At 42.0% G+C, this 13,760-nt stretch overlaps 1 protein-coding gene across 1 annotated transcript; it reads right to left on the reverse strand.

The window, feature by feature from the left end:
• Positions 1-5,234: 5,234 nt before the first annotated feature.
• On the reverse strand, positions 5,235-12,090 carry SELE (selectin E; the record flags this gene model as incomplete). Its single annotated transcript, XM_080939890.1, has 12 exons — positions 5,235-5,292; positions 5,390-5,411; positions 6,182-6,292; positions 6,905-7,081; positions 7,176-7,364; positions 7,712-7,900; positions 8,816-9,004; positions 9,112-9,297; positions 9,971-10,159; positions 10,623-10,730; positions 11,178-11,561; positions 12,054-12,090. 12 exons carry the CDS (start codon positions 12,088-12,090, stop codon positions 5,235-5,237), a joined length of 1,839 nt encoding a protein of 612 aa, XP_080796016.1.
• Between the last annotated feature and the right edge of the window lie 1,670 nt (positions 12,091-13,760).

The raw sequence follows: 13,760 nt of genomic DNA on the forward strand, positions 1-13,760 counted from the left end.
CCAGTGAGCACTGTAGCTGACCAAAAGCTATGCCCTGTGCCCAGGGTATCCCAAGTCTGGAGGGAGGACAAGAAAGGGAGAGATATTGTAATTATATTATAATCCCCAAAATGAAAAATAGAAAAATATAAAGAAGCAGTGGCAACTGGATTCTTCTCCACATCCTCCCAGTCATTTCTGGTTACCCATGTCTCATTCCCTCCCCTCCTCTCCCTTCCCCTCCCCTCCCCTCCCCTTTTCTCACTACTTCCCTTTGTCTTTCTTGTTTTGTTTTATAAACACCTAACTGTGGAATAGCAAGCCCTGGCTGTACCATAGATAAAAATTTATTTCAGAACCAGGTACCCTGCTGTTGAGCTTCAAGAGCTCTCTGGAAGTCTTGACCCAACTCTGTCCCTCTCCCTCTTTCCTTGCTCACTTCCTAGTATAAGTCCGTGTTAATGGCTCTTCTGAAAGTAAAATCCTAAATAAAATCCCCAGGCTCTAACTTTTGCCCTAGAGAAGTTTGGAGACCTAGAAATATCTTGAATATGAGATGTGGAGAGAAGACAGTGTATAAAGTTTGAATTCAGCCAATCAAAGGCAATCAGAAGCAAGTCACTGACAAAACAGTGTTTGCACGGTAAGAAAGTTAACAATAATGACACACTGTGGCATGTGTGTGCCAACACACACAGACATAAATATAAACAATAACACCAGAAGTTAGCAGGTCATATTAATTACCTTTTAAAATCTAAAACGCCACAGAGAAGAAACTATTACTAGTCTTATTTTTAAAATATTTTTTGTCACTAAGTATTTTCATACTTTTGCTTAGTCTTCCCCAATCTCCTATTGCCTGTCATCCCTGGGAAACTTATTAAGATGTCTCCCAACTTCATGTATTTGCTTGCTTTTCTATAGTCTATGGAGTCCAAGTAGTGTTGCCTGTTGGAATGTTTACTGATATTTCTGGCTTAACTCTTTCAGATAACCATAACTACCTCTACAGTATTTTAGAGGTTAAAAGAGAATTCATATGACCTGCCAACTTCCAATGTTGCTACACTGTTATTACTATTGTGTGTGTGTGTGTGTGTGTGTGTGTGTTGGCACATACATGCCATGGTGTTTGTCATGTTAAGTTCATGGATATAACAGCTCCATCAATAGCTTAGGAGGCTGAAACAATGACTGGGCTTTCTGAGAAACAGGAAGTATGTATGCACGTGAAGGACCAGGAGACCTAGTGATGCAATTCATCTCAGGAGCCACAGCGTGAGAATCAGGATTATCAGCATCCTAGACCAAGGTAAAATACATCCCATAGCTCAGAGTGACTAATAAATTAGATGAGATCTGCCCATATCAGGCCCATGTATTAGCTCTACAATAGCAACAAGAATTGTATATTGGTAGAGATGAACCTCAGTATGAATCTAGTTTGGGGGGATTTCGTGGTTTGGCTATGTTTGGGACATGGGAAGTAACACTATTGGGAGGTGTGGCCTTGTTGGAGGAAGTGTGTCACTGTCAGGGTGGGCTTGAGGGCCTATGCTCAAGCTCCATCCAGTGTGGAAGAAACCCTCCTTTTTACAGAGGTAGAACTCTCAGCTCCTTCTCTAGCATCGTGTCTACTTGAATTCCGCCATGCTTCCTCCATGACCACAATGGACTGAACCTTTGAAATTGTTGTCCTTTATAAAAGTTGCTTTGGCCATGGTGTTTTTTTACAGCAATGAACCCCTAAGACAGGGGATAATTAATCTCCAGTGAACTAAATAAATTAAACAAACGTGAACTTTTTTGAATTACAGCAACTGATACTGAGGCAGCAAAGACTTCATTTCCTTGGTCTTGGTGATTCTTTTAGACAGTTATTATGTTTGGTTATCTTTCAGAATGGGCACATGAGCCTATATGTATATAACTTCACATACACTAGAACACTGATGTCCCCAGAATAGACCACTGTAAGTATTAGCTAGAATGTGGGGACACTGGAGTCCTTCTCGCTGCAGTTGGAACTGTAAAATGGAACAGCCTCTTTGGAAGAGAGCTGGAATGTTCCTCCAAAAGCAGAGCAGAGGTTCTGAGCTACCTGCCACCAGATATATGCTAAAGACAATGGAGAAGGTTGTACCTCAACCATGCATGCCCTCAGGGCTTCATAGCAGAATCTCACAGTAGCCAAAATGAGGAAAGATGCTCAGAGACAGTGGCCTGAAAAGTTCAGACACAAAATCTGGTCAATCCATACAAAGAATATAATTCCTCTGTGAGTGGAATGAAGTGCTAATACAAGCTACAGCATGGAGGACCCTAGAAAGCAGTATTCTAAGTAAAAAGAGCTAGGCAGAAGGTCATGTGGTACTTTTATGTCTGTAAAATGTGCTGAATAGGCAAACCCATATACAGAATGTAAATTAGTATTGCCATGGAGGGAAGAGAAAAGTGAAGGAATTGCTAATTGACTGGGTTTCACTCTACAGCAATAAAGATGTTGCAGAGTTAGGTATATGGTTGCCTGATATTCCATTTTAAAAGAGGGAATTTTGTGCTGGTAAGATAACTCAGTGGGTCAAGGCACTTACCACACGAGCCCGCAGTGAATAGAGAGAGAGTGGATTCCTCAGAGCTGCCCTTTCCACATATACACACTGACAATTCAGATGCATGCAAGCAATCTGGATGCACTAAAAATGTTAAGAAGGCTCAGATTCACAAAGTAGAAACATATTTATTGCCAAACATTATACTGACATATGAAGACAGTAAGTTTAATATACTTAAATAAATACATACTCTTACACCATAAAATATTTTAAATTATAATTTAAAATACTCTATTAGAACTCGGATACAGAGCACATTTATATCTCACACAGTAATTTCTGATACAAAATATACAACCATTTACATTGTGTAGTTTCTCTCTCTCTCTCTCTCTCTCTCTCTCTCTCTCTCTCCTTCCCTCCCTCCCTCCCTCCCTCCCTCCCTCTCTCTCTCTCTCTCTCTCTCTCTCTCTCTCTCTCTCTCTCTCTCTCTCTCTCCACCCCCCCCCCCGCCTCCCACTCAGCAAGGACCTTTTAAGAAATTTCTTTAATATGTTAATTTGGAATGTTATGTTAATATGTTAATTTGGACACTTCTGGCTGCAACAGCTCTGGCACTTACTGGCCACTTGTTTGTCATTGCCAGCTACAGGTGAAGCTGCTTAGGAATTTTAATCTCTGTAAAGCAACATAATCATTGTGCACACAAGCTTTCCCCTTCTCTAGAACATATGAACCAAAACAGAGTAACTGTGCTCTCCAAAAGTCCACTGCCTGCGTTGATCACACGGTGAGCCCTCATCATGGATTTAGAATCAAATACAGTACACCAAAATCATACATTTGTCATATATAAGAACCACTCTTTTAGGAATCAAAGCACATTCACATTTTGACAGGCTCTTAGACAAATACTTCAAATGTACTTTTTGCTTATCATTTATGTTTTTAATCAAATCAAAAAATTTGGCTTCAAGGATGTTCTTTCTTCTAGAAAATAAATTGTGGGAGGAACCCCAAAATATATAAACTCTCTCTTTGCTTTCTGTTCTTTTGCTAGTACCATGTCTTAAAACCAGCTACAGTTAAATACTCAGGATTTCACACTGATTAATAACATCTTGTTTTGAAATTTAGTTTACTGAAGATATGACGTTGGGATTGTCTAATTAAAAAGAGATTTAGGATGACGTTTGCCTAGTGATAGGCCACAGGATTCTGTTTTAAGTCCTTTTGACCCTTGCACTGAAATCAGAATAAGGGACATCATGCTGGATTCAGTGCCAGGACACAGAACACAATGTACAAGAATATTTCAGAGGTCACTGAATCCCATGGGGATAAAGCCACCAAGTGTGCCCAGCAGTCTTAACATGTAATGCTCATCAGCTTTGTACCTTGTACCTCTATCGACACTCCTATCCCATAACCCGAGACTATGGCAAATTTGCCTCTTCTTTCCAGGATAGAAATAAAAAATTGTTTGTTCAAAACTGCTGATAAATATTATTTACCCCTGTGATGGCAACACTGGAACTGGCTGTTGACACACTGTGTGGGGAACAAGAAAAAAACCAAAGCAACAAAATTCCAAATTCTGTTCCCAAATTCCAGAGTGACTAGAAGTCAGAATGAATTCTGCTGTTCCAGGCCCTGGCTCTATTTGCTTTGTTTTGAGGAGAGCACCTCCACCTTTCTGTGGCAGCATGTTCTTGATACTGCCACTAACTGGGGAAGAGGAAAGGAAGTCATTCTGGTAGAGGGCTGGTCTTGTCACTCAGTTTTGATTCATGGAGTCAGGATCCCAGCTTTTAAGCAGGCAAGAGAGACCAGGATCCTGTACACAGTTCATTTTTTGCTGTCTTCAGCATCTCATTCTGTTTCCCATGATGCATTTGTGTTCCTGCAAATACAGGCAAGTATGAAAGCTTTCCAGATATTCTGCATGTTGGAAGCAGCAACAAAGCACATCAACTGGCAGGCCATCTCTTGGAGGTGGTCCAGTTATAAACTCTCAGTGCCATTCAGTTACAATGGGACTAGTCTCTATGACACTGTAATAGTAGATATAGGTCAGTTATACCTGTTAAACCCTATGGAATATACAACCCAAAGAATGAACCCCGGTGCACCTTGGGCTTTAACTAATAATGAAATTCAACTACATTAGTCATCATTAAGGACTATGCTAATGAAGAAAATTAAGGAAGGGAGTTGAAGAGGCAAATTGCAACATCTACTTTCTTTGAAGAACATAGAAGAAAAACCAACAACTCTGTTCATTAAAAAAAATGTATTTACAAGGTCTAGAACTTCCAGATATACTCTCAGAAGAAATGTAGACATTGAGAAGCACAGATTCCAGATCATGCTACTGCTGGTATTTGTAGCTTTACAAACTCAGGCAAGTTCCTATATTCTGTGCCTCATTTTCTTCATCTCAGAGGAATAAAGATGAAGTCTCTCCAAGTCCACAGCTTAGATTCATGCTTAGGAATCTAATTGCTAAATAGGGCTAGTATTCACACACACACACACACCACGGTGGGGGGGGGGGGAGAAACAACGTTCTATAAATTATCACCAAGATGGGGATTCCCTCAAACCAGTGGCAGGTTTGAAGATGTCAAGGAGAAACAAGGAGATTTTTTTTCCTCATTAAAATGACCTGCCAAGTCATACCTGCTTGTTTTGAACTTAGATGGTGTCAGAAGGCACTTGATAGTTTCCAAACGATTGAAGGCTTTGGCAGCTGCTGCAGAAACACAAGAAAAGGATGTCAATCACTGCTTTGCCACACACAGAGGGAAAAATGTATTGAATACCATGCTTTCTACAAGAATTCACCTTACCTGGCAGGAACAAATTTTTTTGCTGTAAGAGAAAGAAAACCATTAGTTTGGATGAATGACTTTTAAGCAAATCTGATTAATTTACTTGGCTCTTATACTCTCAGTATTACAGGGCTCTGTACTGAGCATTGGGTTATTAAGGTCAAATGCAGAGGATGAAACATCCAAAGCCCACAGCAGCTTCCTGATACCAGGAAACAGCTGCACACTCATCTTGCCTGATTTTTCTCCCAAGTTCTAAGAAATCCAAAATCCATACTTTTACATGGAATTCGCCAATGTCTAATTTTCAATTTTTAATTCAAAATGTTCAAATAGTCTGTAGGCCAAAGGAACCATGGGCATGTTTTTTATTCCAGTGTGTGTGTGTGTGTGTGTGTGTGTTTAAGATAATATAACAGAAACACACACATTTATAAATTTAGACGATTTCAAGCAATGTTCTCAGTTACTTGAGAGCATTTCACCTATTCTTCCAATAGAATTGTGGTATAAGTCTACAATTCTGATTGAACATCTCCGAGGACACCACAGAACTTTATGTGAGTTGCGCCCCCTAGAGTTAAGCAGTGTTAGCACTTTCGACAGCCAGTTGAGTAATAATTGCTTGTCCTGAAACTTTTGCTTGATTCCGTTGCTATTTCCCGGGGCTATTTAATAAGCAGGTTCTACTCTCTAGACTCTAGCGAAAACTTTCAAGAGGTCATAGCTCATCAGTGAGGGGGAAAAAGTATCCCTATAAATACACGTACAATTTTCAGATTCCATTTTGGAGTGGATGCCTGCATTTACCTTTCTTCCGAAAGTATCTCATCAGCAAGTAGAGCAATGATGACGATGTCAGGAGTGAGGTTCCTGCCGCAGAAAGTGCAACTGCCAAGGGACGGGTGGGGTTGGCTGGGGCTGAGGAAACAAATTGGCAGGAGAGAGTGTAAGCAGACCTTGGCTTCGGAGTCTCTCAGCCCTGCCATTTGCCATTTTCTCTGTATATTCATTACTATCGGCAGAAGAACCACAAAGCAGAGATGGCACTGAAGATGTAATCAGTTCCTCTCACATCATCCAGTGCTCCCAGGTAGAACACAGCCTTGTAAAGCTCTTTGACACTACGTCACCACACCTCAGTTAACACTGAACTGTTGCCTCCTCTCTCGCACACTTATGTCCTATTCCTCCTTTAGTCTCTAGATCTCCCCCTTCCAATGATTGGAATCCCACTATGAGGGAACAGATAGAGGTATAACGTGAGAGAGAGAAAGGGAGAACAGGGAAGGACCAGGAAATACATCACGGTAACAGTGGGGGTCAGTGGAGAGTATTGGAGAGGAAAGTGGGGTGTCAGAGAAAGACAGAACATTCTACCAGGCCCACTGACATCATTTTCTGCTGTCTTCCTATCCAACTCTATAACCTACCATTCTTATTTGGACATAATGGACAGTTAGCTTCCTTAGCAACATAACACCCCTTCTTCTCTCCAGTCCCCAAGGCAACCACCATCCATCAATGCATTACCTTCACAGGTAGGCAGTATCCCAGACCAGTGTCCCGAGGCACCACATGTCAGAACTGCAGATCCATTCAGTGTCCAACCATCAGGACACGTAAATTCACATACTGTCCCGAAAACTGCTGACCCACTGCAGCTCACGTTCATCTTTCCTGGAACTTCCAGGCTAGAACATTGTACCACTGCAAAAGATATGTCGATAGCAGAGGTCAAGAAAACCATTCCACAAAACCACTAAGTTGCTGTGTGGTCCTGAGAGGCTAAATTCAGTGTTACCTTGGCAGGAGGGGGCTTCATGGGTCCACTTTCCCTGGGCTGTGCACTCGAGCTGAGCTGATCCATGCAATGTAAAGCCCTCATTGCACTGAAAGGCACATGAGGACTTGTAAGTGAATTCTCCAGTAGTCGCATGAGCACACTGCATGAAACCATTCTGGGGCTGAGGGACATCATCACATTTCACAGCTGGAAGAGAGAAGTCATCCCGAGGCATAAGCACTGGGCTGCATCAGAGAAGTTCAATAGCTTCTATCTTACAGTAAAAACCAAAGTATGTCTGCAGGGGCCAGAGAGGTAGGTGGCTGGGGGGGGGGGGTAAAGGCATTTGCTGCCAATCTTAGCAGCTTGAAGTTCATTCCTGGGACCCATATGATGGGATCTTCATGAAAATTGATTCCTGCAAGTTATCCTTAGACATCCACATATGGGTCTTGGAGTATACACACACACACACAGAGAGGGGGGGAGGGAGGGAGAGAGGGAGGGAAGGAGGGAGGGAAGGAGGGAGGGAGAGCTTTCTAAAGAAAAAGTACCTGAACATGAGGGCTTTTTGCTGTCCCACTCCCCTCTTGGACCACACTGAAGCCTTCTTGATCCCTTCAATTCAAATCCTTCTTTACAAGAGAACTCACAACTGGACCCACTTTGGAAAGCTGTAGAAGCACTGGGAAGACATTCCATGTATCCTTGATGCGGTGCAGATAAGGCTTCACACTGGAAAGCTGAACGAGTGAGAAAATACTATGGTGAAACTGGAAAACATTGGTCATTTAATGGCCAAGTTTCACTGCCACAAAGCTATACATAAAAAACTCAAGATAGACATCTTTATGAATTTCTGGCAAGACAGCCATATTCCCTATTCAACCCAATCTATTTAGGATAATGCTGACTAGTACAAGGCAACTATTAGAGGGAATATGGTCCTTCCATGCTGGTCTAATGTGCAGAGTAAGGGTAATGGGATTTTACATCACCAAAGAGCATAGCACAAGCCTTAAATGCTTCCAAGTGGTGCCCAAAAAGGAAAGAGAAGAAGCCTTCCAGGCAGGGTTTGTCTGCTTTTAGCTTGGGTCTGGCGTTGTGACTTTTTGCCGCTGAAACTCATTCAATACTAATTTTGGCTCTACTGATGACAGAACTGGACAAGGATTGCTGCACATTAAACATTCTTGCCTTTGCTGTAAAGGGAATTAAACTACATTGCTTCTGTGTCCGTATTCAAAAAATCCCTGTAGGTGACAGACATCAAACTGGGGATATTACCACCACTGTTATCTCTGAACTTTAGAAGCAGGTGCTACAATGTGAGGCTCAAGCAGTATTTTCATTATGCTGAACTGTACATTTCAAATAGGATTTTTCACACACCATAAATTCTTCTTACTCTTTGTCAGTGCAGTAAATTAATATTATTAATACACTAGTTTAGAAACAAAAGAAACTCACTTCCTTATGTTATTTGCATATGGTCCTGCTTCCTGGCCATGCATTTTTTTTTAAATCATTTTCAGAGGTATTACTCTTGTCCTCACAATTGATATCAATGTGATGTCATTGTCAGTGGCCAAGATAGAAGATATCAGCTTTTTTTCTTTTAGAAATGAGGGTGTTAGAGGAGACAGTTTCTTACTTACCTTTGCACACTGGGATTTGTGGTCTCCACTGCCCTTGTGCATTGCATTCAACCTGGGCTGCGCCCTGCAATGTGAAACTTTGCTCACAGGTGAAGCTGCAGGAAGACTTAAAGGCAAGTTCTCCAGCCGTTGAGTTACTGCAGCTCACAGAGCCATTCTGAGGATGAGGGATGGCATCACACGTCACAACTGTAACACAAGCACCCATTCTGATTAGTAAAGCTGGATTGCCCATTTCAAGCCTCAGTTAACTAAGAGACTAATGATGAATCTCATCCCGGAAGAACTCTATCTACCTTCGCACGATGGCTTTTCGTTGTCCCAGATACCAGATGAGGTACACTGTAAATTCCGAGCTCCAACTCGCCTGTACCCTTCATCACAGTCAAACGTGCATGTTGTGTTCCATGGGTAGCTCCCAGGATTGGAGGAGCACTTCCTGACTCCATGGGCAGGGTGGGTCAAAGCGTCACATTCAACCACTGAGGAGATGAGAGAAGAGAGTTTTACTCAGAGAAAATTACAGTCGTTTTCATTTCCTCTTAAAATAGGGTTTATTAAGGCGAATCCCTCCTTTGAAGGGCAAACTTCTGTTCCACTTCTTGATAACATACAGACCCACAACGGATGCTTTAGTGTTTACTATACTATTCACTTTGTGCTGGGTGATCTCTGATCTATTTTACTCCACACAGAAACAGCAAAAACGAAGAAGACAGCAGCCTCTACACCAAGATCCACGACTCGGAGTAAAGGCAATATTTACATAGAGAAGACTTGAGCAGTGGGTCCTTTCCATTGCTCCATAGAACTAAGATTTTTATGCAAAGAGAAGCTCTGTGATCAATACAGAGCTACACAAGGCCCCACTGCATGGGAGAAACAAACAAAACATCCAAGAGAAAACTGAGGCCGTCTAGACATGATTTCACTGTCTAGACACCTTCCTTTACATGTCACCAGAATCTCAGAAATACTCATTTTCAAAACAATAACAACAACAACAACAAAAGTGGAAAAGAAATCCTATGCTAAACCAAACAGGTACCAGACAGAGGAGAAGACATCTTCCACAGAATAGGGAAAAGTTACAAGTTGGACGAAATCTAAGGCAATGAGGAGGAGTGGAAAAGTTTGATGCATTGGGAAAGTTACCATGGCAGGCTGGAGCAGGCACACTCCACTCTCCAGAGGACGTACACTGCATGGTGGTCTCCATGCTGTTGGGCCAGTAGCCCCTGTTGCAGCTTAAGGAGCAGGAGGAATTATAGCTAAAGAGGCCAAACGGGTGGGTGCAGTTCAGAATTCCATGGTCGGGGTGGTCCTGTGCTTTGCAGGTCACAGCTGAAAAAAAAAAAAAAAAAGAATCAAGTCACACTTCTCCTCATCTCTCCCCTTGCATATGAGAGGATTACTGGTCACCATAGTTACTGCCCATTGAATATTTTCTGTGGTCCAGGCTCTATGGAACCATTAGATGCTAGAGCTGTTTCTATTATTATCTTCAAAGTTCTCTGGAACCTAAAACACTAAGCTAGAGCTAGTTGCCACATGACATTATTTAGTTTCATGACAACTGGAACAGTCAGTCACCCTGTAAGGCTCCTTTGTCAGGGTGCCATAAGTCTTAAGAGTAGTAAGTCTGGAGTTTGACACAGGAGCATCTGATCGCACAGTCTCGGCTACTCTATCACTCTTACTCAGTGTATTCAGGTAGAGGAAACACGGGGGCCTGACTGACAAGCTATCTGGAACACTAGAGGGTGTTACCATCTTTGGAGAAGGAACATGTGAGGTTAAGACTTACCTTGCTCACAGTTGGGTCCCAGGAAGCCGGGGTGGCACTTGCAGGTGTAACTGTTGATGGTCTCTACACATTCACCATGACCACTGCAGGATGCATCAGTACAGGAAGCTACAGAGAGCACAGTCCATATGAAGACGGTCAGTTATTATGGTGTTCATCATGAGTTTGTTTGTTCGTTTTTAATTTAGAATCAGTGCAGTCCAAATAAAACCAATGACATTAGTGCTTGAGATTTTGACTGACATGCCAGATCCAAGTTCTGTTCTATATTTTGATGGTAATAAATGCACATCTTACAAACCAACAACTAAAACACTTATTTTCTGTGAGTATATATACTCTGTGTATCAATAGAATTTTATACATGAAAGTATGCATAGTTCTTGTCTTTACTCACACAAATCACTCAAAAGAGATGTAATTACTATTAAAATATTTTATACTCATCTATTTAAAAAACAGAAAATGTGTAGAGAAACCAAATACTTTACACACTCTAAATCTATTGGGTTGCCTCCACACGGAACTGCCTTCCTCTGTGTAGAAACTTCATACCTGTATAACACAGAGCCAGTTTCTTTTTGTCACATCTCTCGTCATTCCACATGCCCGAGTCTTTGGGTCTTTGGATGTAGATCTCTACACAGTCCTCATTTCTTTGCTTGTTGTTTGGTTCACCTGGTGCCCAGTTCTTAGCTTCCTCCGTCAGAGGCTTCTGGGTCCCGACCCAGATCCATACATTATTGACTTTTCTGATTCCAATCCAATAATAACTTGGTGAATATTTCAGATTGGAATTTAGGTAGTGGATCTCTTCCTTGTTCTGAATCGCCACCAGATGTGTGTAGTCCCGCTGACAATACGCACTGGCTTCATCATATGTCATGAGCTCACTGGAGGCATTGTAGTACCAAGCTACACTCTCTCCAATAAGGAGAACTGGATTGGGTCAAGAAAGAAATAGCAACGTTTAGTCCTGGATTCTGTTGTCTTGCTTTTGGCTTATAGGGACTTTTTGTTTGAGTGTTGGCTTGAACTATTGCTTTTAAAAGTAAGAAGAAGAACATCTAAAGGGGTTAGCATTTCTATATATCACCATGTGACTGTGCATTCTACTGGTGCCTTATGACAACCACAATGTTATACTCCAACATCACAGTACAATGGAAGTCAGAGAAAGCAAACTTCACTGGATGCTATGTGACACCTGTTTGAGCCCCTTTCAGGAACCAAATCAATGACTCTTCACAAAGCCTAAATAGATCACTTAAGATCCATCCTTTCCACCACAAGGAAAAACCCTGCAAGGATAAGTCAGCAGTCCTGCTAACCACCATATAAAGTACAGGGCAGCCCCACACAAAAAAAATACCCTGTTCTTAAGAGTCAGTGGGGTGAGAGAGTCCCTGGTCTCCAATGACTCCAGCTTACCAAAAGTGAGAGCAGAGAGAAAACATGAGGTCTTCATGACTCTGGCTCTTCCGCTCATCCAGATGCTACACTGGAGAAACTTCCCTGAGGAGAGAAAGTGCAGAATTAGTCACAGAAAGAAATTCTAAGTGCGAGCTACTCACACCCTTCTATCATAGCATTTAAGTCAAAGCTGTGAGGTTTTAGAATCTTGTACCTCGTCCTTTATTTCTCAGGCATCTGGCATGGAGAATAAATGCAAGCTTTACGATTTCCATCATTTTAAATGAAGAGAAAAGGCAGGTTTTAATTACAATGCTACAACAGTTTAAACATATCTTTTTTATTAGAATGCCTTTTTGCATATGTGCACACACATATAAATCTATGTTTCGGATCCAAGGTTCCTCCGGCTCGGAACCTGCACTTACTATTCGGTGGGATGTTTGTTCGGATGTTGGATTCCTTGGGTGTATTGTTCCTGCTGTTTTCTCTCCTTTCTAGCAGTTTTGATGTGCAGTTGAGGTCAGTCGGGGACCACTGGGTACTGCTTCTGCTGGAGCCTCTTTATAGGGGAGCTGGCTTCCTGTGAGTCATAGGACATTATTCTCAAAATCTGGTAAAGAGGAAATCCTCGACCACATCCAAAAAGTTTTCTGGGAATATCCACTGAGTTAAAACACTTTCACAGTGATGTCAGAGACTCTGCCCCTCTAAACTAATCTTTTTACTGGGCATCCATGTGGTTTTTTCATAACTAGATTTCTAGCGTCAACAATGGTGATACAGTATCTGTAGCAACACAGTGCCTACTTAATGATCTAGACCCTGATTATAACCTCTAAGGTGCCAGTGCTCCCTCTGTGCCACACTTTACTCAAGTTGTCATGTTCATCTGTGGTGTTTTGTAACTATCATTTGTGAAATGTGTGCCCTATCCTTGTGTGCACAGGTGAAGGAATTAAGGAACTATCTATCTATCTATCTATCTATCTATCTATCTATCTATCTATCTATCTACCTATCCATCCACCTATCTATCTAACCAGGTTTTATTTCATCCAACTGCACAGAGATACATTGTTGAATCCCAAGCCGCTGTTTTCCAGGTCCCTGTCCCTTGCCCAGATCACATGACTGCGGTTGTTATGTCCATACTGAGGTCTCTGCTCTTCCTCACTCCCTAGTCTTTGCCTTCTTCCTGAAGCTTCTTGATCACTGAAGTTCTCTACCAAGTGGTGTGAGGCTTGGGGGCAGGAAAAAGGCCCAGGACAGTAAACAACAGGGAAGGGAGGCCATGGGGAGAAGCATGCTCAGAAATAGGAAGCAAGTTGGAAAGGAAAAATAACAGGCAAGGCGATTGAGCCCTGCCTGGAAGGAGTGGCTGACTCTAAGCCACATTTGCCAAAAGATCCTGATCAAAGGCAAGTTTTCTCTAAGGCAAAAGATCAAAATGTGTCTTCTAAGACTGTACTGAAAGAGCTTTAGGTAGAGACCTCAATATGAGAAAGAAGGGTAAGAGCAAGTGTAGGAGAGATCTGTGAGTAAGGGAGGGCCATGTACATTCTGTCTAAAGAGGCACACAAACATAATTAGAGGTTACTCCACACCCACTCACCCCAGCATCCTGCATCTCCTCCAAGGTATTTCCTATATCTATATCTGAGACTGGACCTGAAACCTGTGGGTGGACACTGGGAGCTGAAAGCCTTGCTCTTGTTGTTCATG

Source organism: Micromys minutus (assembly GCF_963924665.1).
Source record: "Micromys minutus genome assembly, chromosome: 1".
NCBI lineage: Eukaryota > Metazoa > Chordata > Mammalia > Rodentia > Muridae > Micromys > Micromys minutus.